The sequence below is a fragment of the Hyaena hyaena genome, unplaced genomic scaffold (assembly GCF_003009895.1).
Source record: "Hyaena hyaena isolate Hyena2069 unplaced genomic scaffold, ASM300989v1 scaffold_167, whole genome shotgun sequence".
In the NCBI taxonomy this organism is placed as follows: Eukaryota; Metazoa; Chordata; class Mammalia; order Carnivora; family Hyaenidae; genus Hyaena; species Hyaena hyaena.
Window position 1 is genome coordinate 704,015 of NW_024080798.1, and position 15,400 is coordinate 719,414.

At 46.0% G+C, this 15,400-nt stretch overlaps 1 protein-coding gene across 4 annotated transcripts in view; it reads right to left on the reverse strand.

Moving 5' to 3' along the window:
• The window catches only part of ADAMTS9 (ADAM metallopeptidase with thrombospondin type 1 motif 9), a 164,812-nt gene that overhangs the window by 144,170 nt on the left and 5,242 nt on the right, over window positions 1-15,400 (reverse strand). For all 4 annotated transcript variants that reach the window (XM_039240054.1, XM_039240056.1, XM_039240057.1 and 1 more), the window contains exon 3: window positions 14,228-14,390. In XM_039240054.1, coding sequence (XP_039095985.1) covers window positions 14,228-14,390 — 163 coding nt within the window. The remainder of the gene's footprint in view (window positions 1-14,227; window positions 14,391-15,400) is intronic.

Sequence of the window (15,400 nt, forward strand, 5' to 3'; positions counted from 1 at the left end):
AAGAAGATGTGGTTTATCTATACCATGGAATACTACATGGCCATGAGAAACAATGAAATCTGGCCATGTGTAGCAACGTGGATGGACCTTGAGGGTGTTATGCTGAGCGAAATAAGTCAGGCAGAGAAGGACAAATAGCATATATCTGCACGCATAGGAGGATTAGGAGGAACTTAACAGAGGACCATGGGGGAGCAGAAGGGGGGAAATGGTGGGGGGAAAGGGAGAGAGGCAAACCATGAGAGACTCTTGAATGCTGAGAAACAAACTGAGGACTGATGGATGTGGGGGGGAGGGGGGAGATGGGCATGGAGGAGGGCACTTGTGGGGATGAGCACTGGGTGTTATATGGAAACCAACTTGACAATAAACTATTTGTAAGAAAAAAATTTTAAAAAAAGAATTTAAGGTGATAATAATGATGAGCTGTTATTTCTTTACTGGTCATTTGCAATAGATCTCTTCTTTAGGAATTCGTATGCCAATATTAAGGTTTCCCGGGAAAACAATTCTATTTCAGAAAGAATCTGCTACAGGAAAGGAGGGTGGGGGAGGAGACAAAGGGCGAAGGGCCAGTCCCGGCTCCCGTGGGACATCCAGTCCAGTGACAAGCACATGCGCACTGATAGGGAGAAGACAGTCAGAGATGTAACGGGATGTAAACAAATGCCACAAACCCTTCCACCTCGCAACTGACTCCAAGAGCCGATAACGTTCCGGGAACAAAGAGGAGAAGCCGATGGCAGTTGCCCGGGCTGCCTTTGTTCTAGTCAGATCTAAGATCTGCATTTTCTCCGATATGTTCAAAGAGTTCATGAAGAAGCCTTCAGACAGAGATTCAGTAGGAGAGAAAAAACAGTCTACTGGGACCAGAGGAAAATGGATAAACAAGCCCCATGTGGAGGGGAAAAATGTAAAACATAAAAACAAAAATGGCCATAAAACCAATGAATGTTCTAATAAGAAAGAGTTTCTAGCAACTGGGTATGGAAGGAGCTTGTGGGGGGCGGGGAAGATGGTCCTGGATGAATGAAAACTTACCAATGTTTAATTTTTTTAAAGGTCCTCAGCTTGCTAGCTTCAGAAGCAACAGTGAACCTCTCGATACTCACTAGGATATGGCCCCAAACCCATTTCTCTGTGCGAACGGTGAGCTTGGGGGAAGAATGAATGGCAGGCCCAGGGTCTTGTGGTGCTCCGTGCTCAGGACCGGCAGGGAAAGACGGGCAGAGGTAGTGCTGGAAGACATTTTGCTACGACTCCCTTTGGCTGGCCACAGCCCTTATGAACGATGCTTCCCTGAGACTGGGTCAGGGAACGTTGGTCCCAGAACATATTTCCAAAACCAAATAATGTAGGTTTGCAAAACATTACATGCAGCACTTACATCTGGGACTTTCTCCATGCTCATCAGCATTTTAAGAATGCCAAGTCTTGCAGGGAAGAACCCAGTTTACATCTGTGGAACCATGTAAGGGGAAAACTTACGGGCTCTCGGCTGGATTACAGGGCAGATGAGGGGGAACGACCCACTCCTGGAAAGATAATGGAAAGAAGTGTATTGGGGAATTTTCCTGGGGGGGGGAGGGAGAAGGGGATGCCATTGGAATAAAATACTAAGCTTTCTTTTTTTTTTTTTTTTTAATGTTTTATTTTTATTTCTAGGAGGGAGAGAGAGAGAGAGAGACAGACAGCGTGAGCAGGGGAGGGTCAGAGAGAGAGGGAGTCCCAGACTGAAACAGGCTCCAGGCTCTGAGCTGGCAGTCAGCACAGAGCCCGACGCGGGGCTCGAACCCACGAACCGCGAGATCATGACCTAAGCGAAAGTCGGACGCTTAACCGACTAAGCCACCCAGGCGCCCCTACTAAGCTTTCTTGTAGAGTTCAAGGGGCTGGGTGGGTTGTGGGCTATGGGTGGTGGGAGGCATGTCTGAGGGATCTTCCAGAGGGTGGGTGCCTCCAACCAAATGCAGAGACTCGGGGCTCCTCACCCAAGGCCCTGTTGCGCCTTCCTCATTCAATAACCTGCATCTCACTCAACTAAACCAGGAACAAGGGGCTCCTGTCAGGGTAATACAGGCTGACGTTTGTTGAGGGGGGGTCCTCTGGGTCAGGTGCTCTTCTAAGCACTTTCTCTGCACTAACCAGATGATTCCTCCCAGCAACCAGGTATGGTAGGGACGATTCTGTCCATTTCAAAATGTGGAAACTGAGGCACGCTTGAAATAACTTGAGAAAATATTTAAAGAATATCTATTTGAGGTAGTATGTCATGCTGAACACACCCTGGCCTGCATTTCACTAAGAGACTGTTTGGTTTTTGCTATTAATATCCTGCAAAATACTCTTCTGGAAATGCTGGTTTTGACCTATTCCATCTCCCCACAGAAAGGGGAGCCTGGTCTTCCTGGCTATGGGACGCCAGCTGCCCACAGCCACCCTCCCCTATCTGCAGCCTGCTTTTGATGGCCGCCTCCCAGCCCCCTTTGTGACACAGCCTGGGATCTTCTAGGCCAGCACTTTCCAGAAGAAATGAAATGTGAGCCAAATGCAGAAGTTTAAATTTTCTAGCAGAGCACTTTAAAAACACCGAAAGGAACAGATGAACTTAATTTTAACGATATTTTCTATTTAACCCAATACATCTAGAATATTATCATTACAGCACGTGGCGCGAGGCCACATTTCAAAGGCTCAGGAGCCACATGAGGCTGCTCGATACCACATAGGATGGTTCTTTCTAGGTGCTTGCAGAGTGAATACCGGATCCAGCATGCAGTGCTGGGTAAGTTTGGGCTTGGGACTCAGAGGGCCCGGCCTTTAAATCCCAGTTTCTCCACCTTCAATCTGTGTAACTTTAGGCAAGTCACGTAAGGTCTTTGTGCCTCAGTTTCCTCATCTGTGAAATGGGGAAAAGAAGAGTTCCTCCCTAATAGGGCGGGCGGGGGTGGGGGATTCGATGACTTCATACGCACAGAGTAATGAAACAGGGCCAGGTTATGTGAAGGCCCTGAGGGCGGTGGCTCTGTGGTACCTAAGGAGGAGCAGCCCTGAAGGCTCCCGAAATAAAGTGGTTCCAGGGCTCTCTGCTATGTGACCTTTCATTGCTGCTGAAGGTGGCCCCGGCTGAATGTGGTGTCTGTGGGGGGTCGAGGTATCACTCTGCTATCAGAGCTTAAGGGCAGCAGGCCCGGGAACTCTCTCAAAAGGCTTCTAGGCAACTCCTAGAGAATATCTCCCACATTCCTTTGATATACATCTCCCGGCTTACACAGGACTGAGGACCAGTTTCCACACCACGGCCTGGACTACACATCCTCACCTACACATCATCGGCCGTCCTTGTATCCACTTCTCAGCCACCACAGAAACGAGTGGTCACAGCGACATATTATAATCTGATTACAAGTGGAACCCACTGGGAACCCTCCCCAGCCCCGGGCCAGCCTCCCACGGCACCCTGGCCCAGCTCAGAGGTTCTGTTGCTTTAAATTCAGCTGTTGCCGTGACAACTTTAATCCCCTAAATGAATTAAGAGCCTGGTATCTCCCTCTCTAGCCTTGAGATAGCTTCTTAAAGGATCTCGGTAGTTTATTCTTCATTGTCCTTACACATCAAATAAATCCAGTGAGATTCCCAAATCTCATTCCAGTTGCACCAAATTTGGAGGATCGTCTTTCCAGACTCTGCTTCCACAGATGGCTTCTCCTTGATCTGCAGCTTGGAAAGTATACAGGCTGGAGAAGTAAGAGGCCCCTTCTTCATTCGCCCTGCTTACAAGATTATGAATCCCTTCGCAATTCTGAGCCTTGATCCTCTCTGATCCAGGAAAAGGACTGGAAAGGAAGTTCTCTCTAAAGTTCCTTCCAGGATTAAAAAATTGTGGGCTCTTATCTTTTATAAGGTAAAAGTGAATAATGCTGAAAACTGAACTCCTAGGATTCAAAATGGGTCAGACCTACCAGAATGTTCTCTCTTGGTCAGCTGATACTCTGAAAGAGGGTATTAAGGAGATGGCCAATCAGGGGGTGGGGCGGAAGGGTAGAAGGAGACAGAGTACTCCAGAGCAGAGAGGCACCCACAAAAAAAGAAGTGGGTGGCAGCTTGTGTTCAAGAGAGGTACAGTGTGTGTGTGTGTGTGTGTGTGTGTGTGTGTGTGTGTGTCTATTAGTCACTGCCCATTTTCTATTTGGGACCTGCTAAAACAGATAACAGGTGCTAAAAACCATATCCATTCTCTCTAACTTGTTACAGTGGAAAGGCATCGAATGTGAGAATCAGGAAATTGCTTACAAGACGAAAAAAAAACCTAGCACGTCATCAGTTAACTTTGGAAAAGCCTTATATTGCCCCCAAAGGACAGAAGAACAGCTTGGAACTAAAGGAGTCTCTCACTCCACACACCACGGGCCACCTGCCATTTTCAACGCCCTGCTCAGATTCTAACATCCCGTGAGGAGAGCTGAGGAGCAAGAAATCAGCAAGCGTTTCAGCAACATTTACCCCTTGCTTGATTCTGCTCCTTCTCAAAGTCCACCACCTACATGTAAGCAAAGCATCCTACCTCGCCTTTCCTTGGACTCCTTTTTGTGATATTCGGAATGCTTCGTATATATTGATTCTCAGTTGTACAGAGCGTCCGTGCGGAAGTCTGGCCTCGACATAAGCAGACTGTGAGTACCCATAAACGGTTACAATAATGATTTCGTAAGGGCCTGATTATCATACAGAGCCTAACTCTGGCAGACACAGAGTTAAACCACTTAAATCTCAATTGCGTAATAACATAGCCCTTCATTAAACAAGTGGGTTTATTCCCCCATATGAGGAGAACTAAGAGATTTTATAGCATCTTCAAAAAGACGTCCCATTCGGGTCAGGTGAGGAGTCCGAGGGCTCCCCGATTAACCGCAAATACTTCCAGCCTGAGTCCTCCCGCCTGACCAATTTCCCGCTGGCCCCGACCAAAGCCTTCTGAAGGTTCTTACATCTCTTGTTGAGAAGGGGGCATGCATCTAAACTTGTTTCAGGGGCTTACAGGAAAGATAAACCCATTGGCAAATATCACAGGACCCTTTTTTCCTCGATGGACAATGGGTTTCTAAAGCAAAGCGATAGGAACAGCCAGGAATGATGACAGAAAACACAGAGATCAACTTGGGGCTCCAAGTAAAGCAGGGAGCCCTCATGCTATCTCTGGATCCAGAAGCTTACCGAAAGTGCTTAAGACAGGAGGCAGGAAAGCAGGTCATACATCAAGGGGTCCTAATTTCAGACCTACACCTCACTTGCCACATGACAATTCCCAATTGCAAACGGACTCCCACAGGCTTCAAAACACAGGTGAGTACCATCCTTCAATGGCAGATAAGGGAGTCTTAGTAAATACTGTAAATCGAGGATCTTTCTATTGGTAGGTTTAAGACAAAAAGAAAAAAGAAAGGGGGTTATCAAGGTACTCCAGATAAAGGGGCAAGACCCAGTCTAACCACGCTGCCTTTTGTGTTCAATGAAATTACTCCGATAAGTGGCTCATTCCTGGTAGCTTTGTTCTTGCTACCTGTTCTGGCTCTAAGGCTGACCCGCTCTTTCAGAGGGCTGCAAACGCAGACCAGCCTTACGATGATAAAGATGAATCGGTGAGTAAAAGAATGGGAAGCGGGGAAAAAGACCATGGGGAGCAAACTGGAACTGGGAGGAAAACAATAATTTAATAAGGACGATACTGGCAACAAAGTGAAAAGTTACTGAAGAGACAATAACAAAATGCAACATGCGGAGGAGCTCATTTAGACCATAATCTGTGCAAGCGGACTTGAAGAAGGCATTTTAGGGACAATTAGGAACATTGTAATACAGGCAGTGTTTAGGTCAGATGGGGTGATTATTGCTGATTTTGCTCAGCATGGTATATTTACATTATAGTTATGGAAGAAAGTAGCCTCGTTTTTCAGAGATGTCCATGGGAGTATTCAGACAGGAAATGTCACAGTACCTGGGTTTACTTTAAAATACTCCAGCAATGAGAAAAAATAAAAAGTGCACATAGAAAAATCTTTGTTATCATTAAGTGCAGAGGGGTTAATTTTACAATTGCCTCCGCCTCTTTATGTGCTGAAATATGATTCTTAATAAACGTGCTTTTTTAAAAAGACACGATGGGGGGAGCACCTAGGTGGCTCAGTCACTTCAGCATCTGACTTCAGCTCAGGTCATGATCTCATGGTTCAATGGTTCAAGCCCCACATTGCGCCCTCGGCTGACAGCTCAGAGCCTGGAGCCTGCTTCGGATTCTGTGTCTCCCTCTGTCTCTGCCCCTACTCTCTAAAAAAAAAATAAATATTAAAAAAATTACAAAAAAAAGACATGATGGAAAAATTGAACGAATGAAAGAAAAAAACACTGCCTGTATTAGAAGTTTCTTTTTCTATTATCCTTTCATTTTGTTGTTGTATAGCACTATTAACACTGATATTTTAAAAAAGCAATATGTTTATATAAACTCCACAAAGAAGATAAAGCTGAGGAAGGAGGCTCAAGAATTCAGTTATTTAAAACAGTAATTTTTCTAGTCATTTGCAAAGATAAAGGCCATTGCTTATACTACTTATTAGAGACTGTCATTAAAGAATATAAAAAAGAGAAAAAAGGTATAGAGACTGACAAGGAACAAAGAAGGGTAAGTGACAGGAAATTAAGCCAAAACAATAAATCCCAAATGGTGGAAACTTTCTTTAAAGATCCAAATCAGCCCTGCGTTTGAGGACTAGCTGTTTCCCTTAAACAGTGTGGGCAAGTTCATTCACCGCTGGCAGTTCAGTCCTCTTTATTTCTTATTCCCTTTCCTTATGGGAATCACTGGAACACCCTCATTGCAGGGAGCTGGTGCAGGACGAAATGAATGAACCCACAGTGTGCCCAGCACACTGCCCAGAACACATGGCTCCCTGACTGTTGCCCACTCTTACATTCACAGGCTGATCAGCTCAAAGACAGGATGTGAAGATACAGCATGTGTGTGGGAAGGTGGAGGTAGGCTGGCTTCTCAGAGAAGTAACTAATTAGCCAACAACCAGTAACCTGCTTGATCCAGGGGGGTCCCCGAGGTCAGCCAGCGCTTCTGTCGCAGCCTGGAACCCTCAAGCTGTCCCAGAACTGTTTACCAAAAGCCCCCCTCGGAGGTCTGCCCTTAGCTCTGTCTCTCACTCCATTTGGGCCCAACTCTCAGGGCACCTAATCTAATCAGCCAATCTCTGCTAAATTATTAATGGGATCCCAGAGGTTAATGAGTAACAAGGATACTCTCCAACCGAGGAGTGCTGTAGACCAAGGCCTCGGCGAGTCATCAGAGTCTCGGTGGGAATTCCAGGTGTCAAGCAGCCCTCCTCCAATCCTATCAATTTTTTTTTATAGTTTATTTATTTTTGAGATAGAAAGAGACAGAACACGGGGCAGAGAGAGAGGGAGACACAGAATCTGAAGCAGGCTCCAGGCTCTGAGCTAGCTGTCAGCACAAAACCCGATGTGGGACTCGAACCCACGAACCGCGAGATTATGACCTGAGCCGAAGTCGGACGCTTAATGGGACTGAGGCACTCAGGCGCCCGCCTCCAATCCTATCAAACTGCACATCAAATTGTACGCAGGCATGTTAAAAATCCTGCCCGCAAAAGTAATCCATATCTGAATGCAAACAAATCCACAAAGGACAAAACAAAAAAACCCTCTAGGTAGACCAGGATGAAAGGGGCGTGGAAATGGGTGTGTTTTGGGGCTGTGTCCCTGGGCAAGGCAACTGGATGCACTTCTCTGCGTCTCCACACTGCCAAGTGCACCACAGATGTCGAGATGAGGATTGAAATGCACAGTCCACTTAAAGCCCTTGGAACAGTGCCCGCCACACCACACGTGCTCAACAAACGTCAGCCACTGTTGGTGTCATCTAGGACTTGTATGTTCAAAGTGGGTAGGCCCACAGTGCAGCACACTGGAATCAGAGCTAGGTTCAAATGTCAGCCCACTTCCCACTAGCTGTGTGACTTTGCACAAGTGGCTGGGCCTCTCTGAGCTGTCATTTTCTCAAATGTCAAATAAGGATAATAATACCTTCCCTATATACAGGGTTGATGAACAGATTTCAAGTGATCGTGTATGGAACGTGGGTAGCACATGGAAGACCCCAACAAAGGAGGTCTTGAATCATCTTCTTGTATTTTCCAGCCTTTCTGACTGCATCTTTGGGAGTCCAGCCAACACGTGACCAGACATCCTGAGGGACAGAGTCTCCAGTGCCTAATGGAGACTAAGCCATGGTAATTCCTAGGTCTTCCCAACAGGCAGGCACAAGGCAAGTGAGCTGGGTTGAGAGGGTGTGTCAGCTCTGATCGGTCCCAATGTCCCAAGGAAGAAGATACAAGGCAGGATTCTTACCTGGTTACTAAGACTGTCTTATTAAAAAAAAAAAAACATGCACGGATCATGGCTTGGCTGTTGGTATCTGGTGACAAATGCCATGAGGCTACAAAATAACTACATGCTGGTATCTTCCTTTCTCTTTCAATTGTATCTTCTGGTTACAAAACTATTAAGGAATGATGTCAGAAATATAACAATTTAAAATAAAAAGACAAATGTTGCCTATGTTACTGGCAAGCATAACACAATCCCTTTTTAATATTTCTGTGCATACCAGGGGCGCCTCGGGGGCTCAGCAGTTAAGTGTCCCACTTTGGCTCAGGCCATGATCTCACAACTTGTGAGTTCAAGTCCCGTGTTGGGCTCTGTGCTAACAGCTCAGAGCCTGGAGTCTGCTTTGCATTCTGTGTCTCCCTCTCTCTCTCTGCCCCTTCCCCACTCATACTCTGTCTCTCTCTCTCTCAAAAATAAATAAACATTAAAAAAATATTTCTGGGCACATTGCTTCATATTTTGCTCAATACACACATGCACCAGCACACAGTTACCATTTAAAGAAAATGAGATCCTACCATACTACTAACTTATCACTTGCTTATTCACCAAATAAGTATTTGTTTAACATATACCAGTATGATTATTTCTGATGGCCGCATAGGAAACCATCAAATGCATACCTCATAAATATTTGATCTATCCTTCTCCTGAAGGGCACTTAGGTTTTTTCTACCCTGTTGCTATAATAAACAACACCAATCTAAGTATTCTCACACAAACATCTTTACACAATTGGCCAATTATTTCCTTAGAAGTGGTGTCGATAGGTCAACAAGTATATAATTCTTAAATGCCTTAAATAAAACAAAACAAAAGCAGGCCTTGCTGAGATGGGAGGGTGAGAGAGGCATTCAAATAATGGAAAAACACCGTCCTTTGGGCCCAGGCAAACAAAACAGCCTTCTGTTGGCCTTCTCCCCCGCCTGCCTCTCTCTCACCTACCGGGAAGCACATCTATCTCACTGATAAGAACAACTAAGTCCTTTTGTGCAAAATTCAGGGTCAAACACAGAGTGTCTGTGAGACAGAACTTGGGGTTTCATCTGAAAAAGCAATGCGAAGGACCAGCAGGAGGTGGCTTACAAAGGCAATAAACTCTCCTGAACGGCTCCCCTTGAGCTTGCCACTTGGTCCCCCGGGGTGTGGGGCACACAGGCAGTCAGCTCGATGAGCTCTACTGGGGACCCACTGCAGAGGGGACGCTGAAATAACAAGGGCATGCCACAGGAAGGAGAAGCCATTCTGAAGCCTGAGCAACTTACAAACGGGATGACAATCACAAATAAAGGCAGCTACACTCAACTGGCCCCAGTGCATACACACAGACGTAACCAGTGATGGCAAAACAGAGACATTCTCGGGAGGGCAGCCACCGGGCAGAGAGAAACACGTGAGAGATGAATGTGTACAATGCTGCATTAGGTACAGAAAAAAGAAGCAGAGAGAAAGGGCTCTCGGCCCCACCACTTGCAGGCAGGGTGACCTTGGGCAAGTCCCATAAGCCCTTTATGACCTGATTCCCAGGAAGCTCTAAGCGTAATCTCGGGAACCCGATTAGCTTTGGATTTTGGTATTCTGAGTTTTCCTTCCCTTGCTGTGTTATTTCAATTTCTGTTTTCATGATTCTTCTTTCTAGCCTACCATTCAGTGATTGCCTACCATCTGCTAAACACTGTCCTGGGAACTTTCACTATTTCATATTCATCCAGTCCTAAGTACACCCTCGAAAGGCATGTGTTATTCTTCCTTTATGCTTGCAATGTGCTGGAGGTCACACAGCGTCCTGGCGTAAACACGGCTCCCGGTTTTATCCTCACAGCAGAGGGGCTGGGAACGACGTTATTGTGGAATGCACCCATGAATGAATAAATTAAGTTGTTGACTCCCGTCTGAACCCGTGACATTTTCACTATCTAAGGCTCCCTTCTGCACGTGTCTTTTTAATATAATTTATCTCAGAAGCTGTTCTTGGGAAATCTGATATACATCAAGGATCAGAAACGAACAGGACTCATCTTTCCTATGTAGGCACTGGTGTGACAGCCACAGTGCCCGGCCCTGGACAGACTCCCCTCCGCCAGCACCTAAAGGGTTATGCCCAGCTCAGCGGGGGACTTCCAGGCTCCAAGGCTAGGGCGATCTTAAATTCTGAGGGGTTGGTGTTGACCATAGAGAGTACCACTCCTGGAAAATAGGTAACTTAACATCCCAGGACTACAGTTTGCTCATGTGTACAGAAGTAGCTGGGTGGCCTAGAGCTACTTGCTACAGTTTCCTCCAGAAAGTCTTTGGTCATCCTAAGAAAAGAACTAGAAAGCAGTGAGGAAGGACACCACGGGCACCTGGGCTGCTCAGTTGGTTGAGCATCCGGCTTCAGCTCAGGGTTTGTGAGGGTAGCCCCACACCGGGCTCTCTACGATCACAGAGCCTGCTTCAGATCCTCTGTCTCTGTCTCTCTCTCTCTGCCTCTCTCCTGCTTGCATGCGTCCCCCACCCCCCACCCCCACCGGCATGAGTGCTCTCTCTCCCTCTCTCAAAAATAAATATCAAAGTGGGTCACCATTAAAACAAACAAACAAAGAGAACCCAAAGTCCAAAAGCAAGTGGTAAGCAGTGGATAGTGGTCTTAAATGGCCTTACATAGCCTTAAACCCCTCGGTAGCATGAACTCTCACCTTTAACTTAACTTCTGAGTCCTGTGGAGCATTCAGTAAACCCAAGGGTTCTTGCTCCTTCTCACCAGCCTGAGAGAGGGTTGTTTTTTGTATTGTTTTGTTTTGTTAAGAATCTGCATTTTGTTTGAGGTTCCCAGGATACTTCTAAAGTTTACTCTTGGCTACCAACCACTGCTCGGGGACAAACCCCTGAAGGTGAATGGACAGATACTGGTAGAGGATATTTTCTGCTCGGGCCACAGGGATTTCTTCCACACCCCCAACTGCTTGCACTCCCTGTGCACAGGCTACCTGGCTTTGGAAGTTTCCAAGACCTGCCGCTCCGTCCCTTTAATGCCTGCTGGTGAACTCTGCCATATTCCAAAGTTCTCCCCAACTGTTCTGAGCCTCCTGCATCTGTATTCAAACAAGGGGCACAGAAGCAGCTGGAGGAGAGAAACCTGAGTGGCAGAGTCCAGCAGCAATCTTTGGAAGAGCTGATCGAACGGCCGGGCTCCTGATTCATCACACGGGGTGAAGGACGGGCAGCCATATTGGCCACTGGCTAGGACAAACCAGAAGGAAAACGAAAAGCTGGCACCGGCGATTTGGATGGTGGCACATAAAGGCCCCCAAACCAAGAATGACCAGAACACAAATAACTCCTCTGAAAACCGAAGGTATCTTCTCTCGTCCTCAATCTTGACCTTTTAAGAGTCCCTCGTTCTTTCTGTTTTTAACAGGACTTGACAATGACTCATCCTCTAGCCCAGGAAATCAAAAGTCCATTGACTTAGGTGATTAATTTTTACAAAATGAACTTTGAGGATTTTGTGAATAAGAGCATCAAGTAAGACTTCTCTCTCTCTCTGTCACAGCCAACGCACATACATACATCACACTGCACACACAAAATGGGTCCTTGGATAAGACAAACATGGGCTGTCATGATGAAGTAGGTGTGAGACTTGGACCAAGTGGCTTCATCTCTGCTCCTCTGCCAGGTACAATAGGGATAAGAATGGCACCCACCTCACAGGGTTGTGGTAAGGATTCAGGGAAGTCATGTAGGGAAAGGGCTTTGCACAATGCCAGTACAGAATAGGACTTTCATAGCTGGGAGGTTTTTTTTTTTTGGTTTTTTTTTTTTAATGCTGGCTTGCTTCCACTTTAGGACAGAAGAATGTCACCAAGTGCCACTGTTCAATAAACTGATCAATGAACATACCAGCTGAGAATTTTTTGAATATAAATAAGATAAAAGGGGAGGAAGCACACTTTTCCTCTCTATCACAGGCGATCTATAGGTTTATTAACATACACAAAATGAACATTTGCTAATTCTGACGTGGAAAGTCAAGAAGCAAAGGACATTGTTCTTACGAGCATGGTTCCAAAAATGTGACAAATGTCTTGCCGCTAAACTTAAGGGCAGCCGGGAACTGCGCAAGCTGCTGGCGCTATTGTTTCTGCGCGCACTGCTCCTTCAACCATCTCTCCCATGCCTTGGCTCCTTAGTGAGTCTAAGTGACATAATATTTCAGTTATATTCCATCTAGCCCTGGCAGGAGGAACACAGTGCTACCTGAGCTACAATGCCACATGTCTTATGGCGCGGCTACTCCACGTGATTAGCAGCCAGCGTTATCTTTCACTGAAGGATTACTTTAGAAATCCTAATTCCAGGAGGGAATAGGGTACCACACTCTGTCACAGCAGAAAAGCCTAATGCAGATATAGGATGAAATAAGGGATCACTTGGGAAGCATTTTAGGAACCCCTCTGCTGGTTTTGAATTCTATTTGGAGATGCCAGAAAGATCCTGAGAAGTTATATAATTTGGAGAAGCAACTTTTTAAAATAAAGAATAGAAATAGGATAAAGTTTAAGGAACAAGGGCGCCTGGGTGGCTCAGTCAGTTAAGCGTCCAACTTTGGCTCAGGTCATGATCTCACGGTTTGTGGGTTCGAACCCCACGTCGCTGTATTTCCCTCTTTCTGACTCTCCCCTGCTCACTCTCTCTCTCTCTCTCTCTCTCTCTCAGAAATAAATTTAAAAAATGTAAAAATCTTTAAAAAAAGTTTTAGAAACAGAAAGTTGAGGGGCACCTAGGGGCTCATTCAGTTAAGTGTCTGACTTCGGCTCAGGTCATGATCTCACAGCTCATGAGTTTGAGCCCCGCATCAGGCTCTGTGCTGACAGCTCAGAGCCTGGAGCCTACTTCAGAATCCGTCTCTGCCCCTCCTCTGCTCACGGGCTGCTTCTCTCTCTCTCTCAAAAATAAATAAATATTAAAAAAAAAAAAAGAAACAGAAAGTTGAAGAACAGCAACAACAAAATGAGTATTTTAACAAACATCCTAAAACAGATCAAACTGAAGGACAACCTCTAGTGATAAGCTGAGAAAGTAACCAGGCTTCGCAGAGAGTGAAGGGCTGTCTTACGGCTGGAAATTGAGCAACACTCACAAGGATAAGTTTTTCAAGGTGCCCTGAATGACACGTGTCTGACGATGGTCAGGCGTGTCAGCGTAAAGCTTCCAGGAACCTGTCCAGCATGGACAGGAATCAGGGGTGGGCACACACACATTAGATGCAAACCTGACAGCGCCATCTATGCTTTCATCCCTTTATTTACTGAAGTCATAGAGCAACAGTGAAAACTCAAGCTGATAGGAAAAATTCCTTTATAAACACACAGACGTTTTTCAGAGTTCAGTTTGTGAGACTTTTTCACTTTTCATAACCCTACATGGTTAAAAAAAAAATCCCAAATGAACAGAAAACCCCAGGACACCCAGGGAACATGAGCGATTGCTGACTGAGGGTATGGCTGTAATGGTCTGGAGACATTACTAACGCTTAATCCTAAAAATCAGCAACTTCACCAAGAGGCAGCTTTGCCCACGGAGAGCTTGGAGCTAGTTGAGTTTGAACCTGAACTTTGTCAGTTACCAGCTGTGCCACCTTGGACAAGTCACTAAACTTCTTTTTGGCCTCCATGCCCGTGCCATGGGCTACACCTACCTCGCTTGAAGACTGCATCCAAGACAATGGACATGGTGGCACTTTGCAGCCTGTCAAAGAGCAAGAAGGAAATACCTGAGGTGTCACACGCCTGCCTTCCTGCTGAGGGTTCTCTGTGCGGGATGCTGTGCCTGTAGATAATGTGGGGCTTGTTTTGTTCCTCTCCATCTTCTTCTTCATCAATGGACAGCAGTGGTTCAATAAAATAATCCCCATCATGGGACTGGAATGTGCCCAGCTGCAAAGAAAGAGGGAGGAGAGGGTGATTTACTATAACTCAGCCACAAGGAGGAAAACAAAGACGGAACACTGTCAAGGAGACACGGTGCCGTTTCACCCAATCCCCTCCCCAAGAGGGCTACTTAAATGGAACTTGCTGCCGACACATTCGGAGAAGCAGTTTATGTTCACTCTGCCAGGTCCGTACCTTCTTGATTTGACTCTGTTGCACCTGCTATCCAAATCTCTCTCTAAGAAATCCTTCCCTGGTGCTCAAATTCTAATCATATTCACTTTTACAGGAAAGAGAGCATTTCTCTGTGTTAAGAAAGCCTGGAAATTTAGGGACAAGTGTGAGCTCCACAGGGAAAAGCTGACCCATGGAGGCCTTGACATTAATTCAAATTCAGAGAGCATATACTGATCACAGGCACTCTGTGTGGTGCCACCTGTGACACTGGCACATAAATGTCTCCGCACCCCTTCCCTGTGCAGTAGGGAGTGAAATGGTGCAAGGCCTGGGGTCAGGATGCCATAGGTTCCCAGCGCTGCCACTCACCCCCCCACCCTGGATAAGTTCCTTAACTACTCTTGAGTTTCAGCTTCCTTGTTCGTCAGTTGGTGATAAAAATACATACTGTAAAGGCTTATTATGCAGAATAAATGGGATAATGCACAGAAAGTGCTTAGCAAAATGAAACTTTGTAAGGGATTATAACAGTTTAGTGGTTTTTCGTGTTGCTGTGTCAGCCTCTAACCACCAGGATAGAATCTGTGCCGGGCACCTGGGTGATTCAGTTGGTTGAGAGTCTGACTCTTGGTTTGGGCTCAGATGATGATCTCTAAGTTTGGGAATTTGAGCCCCATGTCGGGCTCTGTGCTAATAGCTCCTAACCTAGAGCCTGCTTCAAATTCTGTGTCTCCCTCTCTCTACTTCTCTCTCTCTCAAAAATAAACATTTTATATATATAACCCTTGTGTTCTCTGAGCACAGAGCAGGAAGCTTACATGTGAAACCTACCAGAGACA